Below are 7,794 nucleotides of genomic sequence, written 5' to 3'. Positions count from 1 at the left end.
TGCTGGTGTGGGGGTCTGGGGGGCTGTGTGAGCTGCCAGCAAGCCCTGCCACGTCTCCTCTGCCACCCAGCAGCCTCTCTGCCCTGACAGCTCAGCCAGCACTGCCCACCCCGGCGTGGGGGAGAAGAGGGGCAGCCAGTGCCAGGGAAACCTGCCCTGGATTCTCTCCTTCTGCCCCCAGCACCCACACAAGGGTTGAGGCTGCCCTGTGGGAGCTTTGGGTTTCAGGAAAGCGCCAGCCCCAGGGGAGCAAGGTGGGACCCCCATGGAGGACTCTTGCAGCAGCCTCCATCCCTGAGCAGCTACTCCACAGCCCAGGATCCACAGTGGTCTTTGCAGTGACAGTTTCTGTGTGACACCGTGGGAATGAGCTCCCAAAGATTGGAGCCTTGGTGGAGAGCAGCAGGATCACTGGGAACACAAACTGAGGTTCAGCCTGCAGGTGTTCATCCAGCAGTCCCCATCTCACACATCAGTCCCCACCTCATTGGACTCCATCAGCAGTTTGTGAGATGACCAGCTCCTTCTTCTGCAGCTGATGAAGTTGGTGAACAAAAATCCCTGCAACCTCCCTTCATGCTCTTCTTCATCTCTGCAGAGTCCTGGTTAACACCTTAAAGAAGAAAACCCACATCTCCCTGCAAGCCTGCCGGAGATGTGGCTTTCCAAGTAACTGCCAAAGGAAGGACTTCTTTGGGTTGCTTATTAAGTCTGTGGCAGCTCATGAGTGATGCTGTGAGCCCAGCCCAGGTCTCTTGGCCCGTTTAGCAGCAGGCCTGTATTTTCCCTAGTCAGCCTTTTGTTCCTGCTGTATTGTTGTATCACATTTTAAATAATTATCTATTATTATTTTATCAGGAAGGTAAGAGTAAAAATTCAGAGAGAAATAAATGAAGAGCACACGTTTCATGCCAGGTACATGGGAATGACAAGTGACTGCACACAGGACAGTTTTTGGCACTGACATTGTACCTATTGAGGAAGTTTCCTCAGTGCCTCCTTGAGATCCTTGTTCCTCATGCTATAGTAAAGGGGGTTCAGTGCTGGAGGCACCACTGAATGGCCAGTACAGAGAGATCCAGAGCTGGGAAGGATAGGGAGGGGGGAGAGGGAGGAATAAAGTGGCTAAGGGTGACATTTCACTGCCCCTGTGACCAGGGGTAGGAGTCAGACCCAACCAAATGGGTATCACGACCTCTAATCCCTCCAGGGGACTGCAGATGACTGCACAGTCCAGGGCACCTGGACTGCAGAGCATTTCCAAGGGTGCTCGTTGTGTCCAGTTGTGCCTATACATCCTGCCCCTGGTATTTGATAGATGGTGACCCAGAGGGCTCCCCTTTCTCCCTTCTTCCTGACAGTTGAGTCCTCACTGCCTCTCCTGAGAATGCAGAGTCCTCTTGCCTGCAAATAGCCAGTGCTTTACCTCTAAGAAACTCCATCTTCGAGGACCTCTCCCTTTATGAGGCTCTACTCACAGTCCATCCCAGGCATATGCTGTCCCAGAAGGATCTCTGTGCTCTCCTGACACCGCCAGCTTCCCCTCCATGAGAACAGCTGTCTGACACTGTGCCTTAATATGCAGGAGAGCTGTGCATGTGTAAATCCATGACCATTCAGCGTCTCCACTATCCTTGAACTCTGATAGGTGAATTCCGAAACCAGCCCTTGGTCTCTAAAAGATCATTACATGATTCTGAGCTCTGTGTTGCTGAACCCATGGAGAATCCTGTGCAGCAGGCCCTTGAGGGGTGCAAGTCCTTGGGCCTATTCTTGACACCAGCTTTGGAGGAAAAGCCCAGCTTTCACACACGGTACTGATAGAAATTACTTTATTACAGAGACACTGTTAGGGAGCCAGTCCTTGTCCAGCATTCGACACAATTGAGGGTATCAGGAGAGACAGGGCAGACACCATAAAAAGGGGAATGAATACAAGTAGTCCTGTAGCAAAACCATAACAAATATTATCACTAATAAAAGCCATAATAAAAATAACATGAAGAAAAAAATGCTCAATCTAGTTATGGGATACAGAAAGAGTCATTTGTGGAGAGATGTGGAAAAACTACCACTGCTTAGAAAGGTCCATGGAATCACTTTCCTCAAGGCATCCTTGAGCTCCTTGTTCCTCATGCTGTAGATGAGGGGGTTCACTGCTGGAGGCACCACCGAGTACAGAACAGCCAGCACCAGATCCAGAAATGGGAAGGAGATGGAGGGGGACTTTAGGTAGGCAAACAATACAGTGCTGAGAAACAGGGAGACCACAGCCAGGTGTGGGAGGCACATGGAAAAGGCTTTGTGCCAACCCTGCTCAGAGGGTATCCTCAGCACAGCTCTGAAGATCTGCATGTAGGACATCACAATGAAAGTGAAACACCCAAAGCCTAAACAGGTACTAACAACAAGAAGCCCAACTTCCCTGAGGTAGGAATCGGAGCAGGAGAGCTTTAGGATCTGGGGGATCTCACAGAAGAACTGCTCCACCACATTTCCTTGGCAGAGGGGTAGGGAAAATGTGTTCCCAGTGTGCAGTAGAGCATAGAGAAACCCACTGGCCCAGGCAGCTGCTGCCATTCTGACACAAGCTCTGCTGCCCATGATGGTCTCGTAGTGCAGGGGTCTGCAGATGGCAACATAGCGGTCATAGGCCATGACAGTGAGGAGACAACACTCAGCTGATATGCAAATAGTAAAACTTAAGACCTGCCCAACACATTCCAAGTAGGAAATGGATCTGGTATCCATCAGGGAATTGTGCATGGATTTGGGGAGAGTGGTGGAGATGGACCCAACGTCGAGGAGGGAGAGGTTGAGGAGGAAGAAGTACATGGGGGTGTGGAGGCGGTGGTCGCAGGCTACAGCTGTGATGATGAGGCCGTTGGCCAGGAGGGCAGCCAGGTAGATGGCCAGGAAGAGCGAGAAGTGCAAGAGCTGCAGCTCCCGCGTGTCTGCAAATGACAGGAGGAGGAACTCATTGAGGGAGCTGCTGTTGGACATTTCACTCTCTCCAGGCTTTGTGGATTGTTCAAAAAAGAAAAGATATTGAGCAATTATCCCAATTTTTTAAAGTTAAATATCTCCCAACTTGTTCCAGTTCTAACACACTGCCCGTGGAGATCTTTGTGCAGCTCCCTTCCTTGAGTCTCAGTGTGGGGTGGCTGAATGTGCTATGAGGAGCAGGTGCATCTCCCCATGGGCTCCAGAGAAGTCTGTCCAGCCCTACAGTAGTGGGAAGGAGACAAGAGGGGTGATGAGCTCTGAGATTCACCATTTTTCAGGTGAAATCCCCCTGGTTTGTAAAAGGGCTTTTCAGTATCTACAACAACACTTCTAATGAACGTGTATTGAGAGCACAATTTGGGTATTTTTGACATTTATTTTGACATGTATTTTCTTTGGGATGCCCCTCTCACCTCTGCAGAGTGTTCCTCAGAGGGAGAAATTTTCCGCGTTTCTACTGGGAATCATGAGAAAATGGATTTATAGTCACGTTATGCAGAGTGAGGAGAGCTCCTATTAGCCTTGCTGCCTATTAGCCTTGATTGCAGCTGTTGTGTGCCCAAACCTCATTGAGGTGCATGATGTTGCCCTATTCAGTTGCCCTAGAAAGAACCCAGCCCCTCCTAAGAGCAGACAAGTCCAGTTTCAAAACCTCCAGTCTCCAACTTCTCTCCCTCTCTCAGGGCACCTGATGGAGGTCTCCAAGCTTCACTTCTAGCCAAGAATATGCAGGGCTCTTTTCAGGTGCCCATATGCAGTTTCTAAACCGTTTTTTCATACTCTCGGTCTCAGTAACAGATTCATCAGAGGTCTCCTGGACATCACAGAGATGGCAGGAGGCAGCAATGTCCCTCCTGAGGGCGCCTCCAAGTCTTTCAAGACATTACAGGCAAAATGGTCAAATGAAGTTGCCTTGAAGATGGACTGTGCTTCAGGGAGAGTTAGCTCAGTTCCTAAACCCATGGGCTGCATTTCCTGGAGTTGCACAGGTTAGAGGGGACTGGAGGCGCCTCACTCTCATCCATATTCCTCTCTTCCACAGCTTGCAGGGTAGGTGTCTGAACTGCATCTGGCGACTCTGCAACCCCAGGGAGCCCCAGAGAAGAACAAGAGGAGAAACAAGGAGCAATCCTGCGATCCTTCTGCCAAGGGGAGAAAGGAAAGACAGGCAGAGGGGCACTCAGGAACACCCTTACCTCACCTATGTGGGCATGCTACCTCACAGATGGTGACATTGCAGGCCATGCATCTGAAGCCCCTATATTGGGCAGCAGGAAATGTGCCCATAGCAGGAGGGATGCCCCTGTCCTTTGCCAGAGATCTGGCTGTGGTGGAGTGGGCTGATACCCTGGACCCCAAGGCTGTCAGGGCAGAGAGGCTGCTGGGTGGCAGAGGAGACGTGGCAGGGCTTGCTCAGAGGAAGGTATCTGCATTGGAAGGACTGAGCATGACTTCCCCAAATCCATCCTGCCGTCATGGTGGGCACTTCCCTCTCCTTCCCTGACCATCTCTGCTGCCCACAGCAGTCCCTGATGGCACCTTACTCTGTCCCAACAATTTTTGTCAGTCTGTGCTCACAGAGCACATCAGTTTTGTGTGCTTAGTTCTGCCTTACACCAGCCCCTGGGGACAGGGCACTGTCCAGGGGCATCGCTGTCCAGGCACTTCACGGAGCAAGTAGAATAAATTGCACAAAGGCGATGCTGATGCTGTCTGCAGACTAAGGTGGGTTGAAGAGGCTCTATAAAATTTCTCACAGACCTATTGATCTCTGAGAGGGAAGGCTTGAGTCCCACCTCCTTGGCAAAACAGAATACACTCCTCTTTTCTCCCTGCAGCAGTTAGGGAGATAATGGAAAGTGCAGACAGGAAGAGGAAATTTCTCCCCTTGGAAGTGGCCCTTCTCGAAAAGACTCTTTGGACATGTCCTGTACATGAACAAGGTGAGCAGACTTGACCGAGGCAGCACAGTGTCAACAGGAAGATGATCCTGGCTGACTGGGAGCCAGCCCTGCCAAAGCTTTTGTTCAGCACTGTTCAGCACTGACCCGTGCAGGCAGCAGAGTCACTGCCCAGGGTGCTCCCTCGGGTGCAGGGATGTTGCTCTGATTCAGAAACCTGGGGAGACCTATGTGCACACCCAGCACTTGACACCCCTGCAGCAATACCTGCAAGAAAGGAGCAGCATGCCCTGCCCTGTGAAGGTGCATCAGGGAATCCCTGAGCTGAATCAGCTCCTTCTCCTGCCATGCCCTGGATACTCCAGGAGAGACAAGTCCTATCAGTCATGGGGTGGGATGGGTTCAGAAGATCCCTCCAGGAACCTCAGCAGCATTGCCCTGCAGCTAGAGACTTACCACACAAGGGCTTGTGAAGATTTCTTCCTTCAGTGAGCTCTGCTCTGTCCTGCCACTCCACACTGCCGTTCCCCTCTTGCTGCCTTCTCTCCTCTGCTGTCCGCAGCAGCAGGCAGTGCCCGCAGCCCTGCTGCTCTTGGCACAGGAGCTGCTCCTGCACTCGGCTGTCTCTGGGCAGTGCTGCCAGGCTGCCACGAGCTGCCTCCATCCCAGGAGCCTGGTGCCGCTCAGGAGCAGAGGCCCAGCTGAACTCACCAATTTCTCTGTCCCTTGTGCTCCCTCCTCCTGGGAAATGTGCACTGTAGTCAACCAAAATAACCCCTGATTATCCCTCTCTAAACACTAGGAAAGACTGGCGTCAGCACTGTAGTTTGTTTCATCAGAGCATGGTTACTTGGAAGAGCTGAAAATGTCCCACTCAGGAAGCCCCTCTTCCCAACTCTTAGCTAGGCAAGATAAATGAATACAAGAATAGAGCTCACTTTCCCAGTGTTCAGGTATTGGTGACCCTGGGCTGCCATGGTATTCTGTGCTGAGCTCCACAGAAACACACAGCAGGTGGGATTCCCCTTGCCCAAGCTGAAGTGAGCACAGCAGGGATGCCTGGATGTGAGGTCTTGCTCTTTGCTCCCAATCACTGGTCGTTCAGGGTGGGTGTCTGCTGTACACACACAAACCCTGGGTGACACTGGAAGGGTCAGAGGTGGTTGAAGGCATGTGCCAGTGTCTGATTGCTGTTATCACCATATCTGCTTTCTTCTAGAGCACGTGTTGGGACCAGGTAGGGAATTGCTTTGGTCCCCCAAAATGTTATCAGATGCCCACTGCTACCAGAGCTCTGCTCACTAGGAAGCTGAGACACGAGCAGATGCTGACATTGAATTAGTTCATCTCATTCTGTTCAGGCACTTGATTCACTGACACAGCCATGTGTCTCTAGCAGATACCCTCTCTCTTTGCAAGTGATTTCTCTGCTCTTTCAGGTGACTTTGGAGGTTTGGCTGTGCCATGTGTGTGGTAAGTGTGTTTGTACACAAATGCATGAATTCTTCTCTGTCCTTCAGAGGTCTGAACCCCTTCTGTCTGATTCAGAGGCCTTCTGTCCATCTGCTTCTCACTGTGTCAGAACTGGCTTCCCAGGTAACATCTTTGTGATAAAAGGGGTTTTTTTTAGCACTGTGCCTGAAGGTTGGGCTCTTCCTCCCAAGCTGGAGTCAAGAATGGACTCAGTGAATTGCACCCAAAAAGCTCCTCTGGCTGTGGCTGGGATTTGCATGGGCCAGGGATCATCAGCTCATACAGTTAGGAGACACTGTGAAAGGAAAATTAATAAAATCATGTATTCATCTCATTACCAGGTCCCTGAGGCTCTCACTTTTTTGAGTTGGAGGACAATGTTACCCTCAAAAGAGATCAGCTCCTGCTGAGCCCTTTTGCAGCCCTCCAAAACCATCTCCCTACTCTCAGCATCTCTGCTAATTCCTCATGGGTCTCTGAGATACCACAGCTGTGCCATGAGAGAGCAGAGCCTTTCTGGAGGGCAGGTGGCAACGTGGCAGGACAATAAAGTTAAGAAGCCAAAGGACTATTAGCACCGAAGATGGGCTGTCCTTAAGCAAGACTCAGACCAGTTTCCAGACCCATGGATTGCAGTTCCTGGAGCTCCACAGGACAGAAGGGGTCTGTGTTAACCGCACTGCCATGCAGATCTCTCTGTTCCACAGCTTGTGGCATCAGGGTCTGAACTGCAGCAGAAAACATCTAGCTGCAGAAAGCTGAGAGAAAGAACTCCAGCAGCATGGACAAGAGGAAACAAGGAGCAACAGCAGGACCCTGCTGCCAAGGGGTGCAAGCAGAGGGACAGAGAGGCCTCCTGGAAAGCTTCTTACCCATCTGGGCATGCCACCTCACAAAGGGTGACGTTACAGGGCAGTCACCCTCAGTCCCTTGAAGGAGCAGCTGGAAATGTGCCTGTACCTGGAGACATGTCCCTCTCCTGGGCTGGCCGCGGTGCTGGCAGGGATGTGAGGGCGAGGGTCAGGCCAACATGGGCATCCGTAGGGGACCAAGTGCCACGTGCCCTGGGGAAGGGGATATCTGGCAGGGGTGAATGGGAGCTGCCAGGCAGCAGGGACAAGGGACACCTGCGCTGATGTCAGGACCAGGTTGGCTTCTCCCTTTCAGGCTCCAAAGCGAGCCAGGAGGTCCAAGGCAGATGCTGACCCAGAGCAGGTCCAAGTGAGCGGTGCCATCGGTGCACGGGTATCCCCAAACACACGAGCCAAGCCACGGGCTTTGGCAGGGCACCTTTTCCTGGGGCTCTGATGTTAATTGGAGAGGTTTGGGGAGTGTAGCTGAAAGCTGAAGACAACAATCATATACAAGTATTTCATCTTTTCAAAGTTTTTGATTATTATTCTAAAGAATAGGT

General features: G+C 51.5%; 1 protein-coding gene across 1 annotated transcript; it reads right to left on the bottom strand.

Moving 5' to 3' along the window:
* Window positions 1-2,043: 2,043 nt before the first annotated feature.
* On the bottom strand, window positions 2,044-3,003 carry LOC148593294 (olfactory receptor 14C36-like). Its single transcript, XM_088531479.1, has one exon. It carries the CDS (start codon window positions 3,001-3,003, stop codon window positions 2,044-2,046), a length of 960 nt encoding a protein of 319 aa, XP_088387605.1.
* Window positions 3,004-7,794: the final 4,791 nt, after the last annotated feature.

This window comes from Tinamus guttatus, unplaced genomic scaffold (genome assembly GCF_059628265.1).
Source record: "Tinamus guttatus ecotype Peru unplaced genomic scaffold, ASM5962826v1 Tinamus_guttatus_pri_ptg000420l, whole genome shotgun sequence".
NCBI classification, from domain to species: domain Eukaryota; kingdom Metazoa; phylum Chordata; class Aves; order Tinamiformes; family Tinamidae; genus Tinamus; species Tinamus guttatus.
This window is presented reverse-complemented; position numbering and strand designations above follow the sequence as displayed.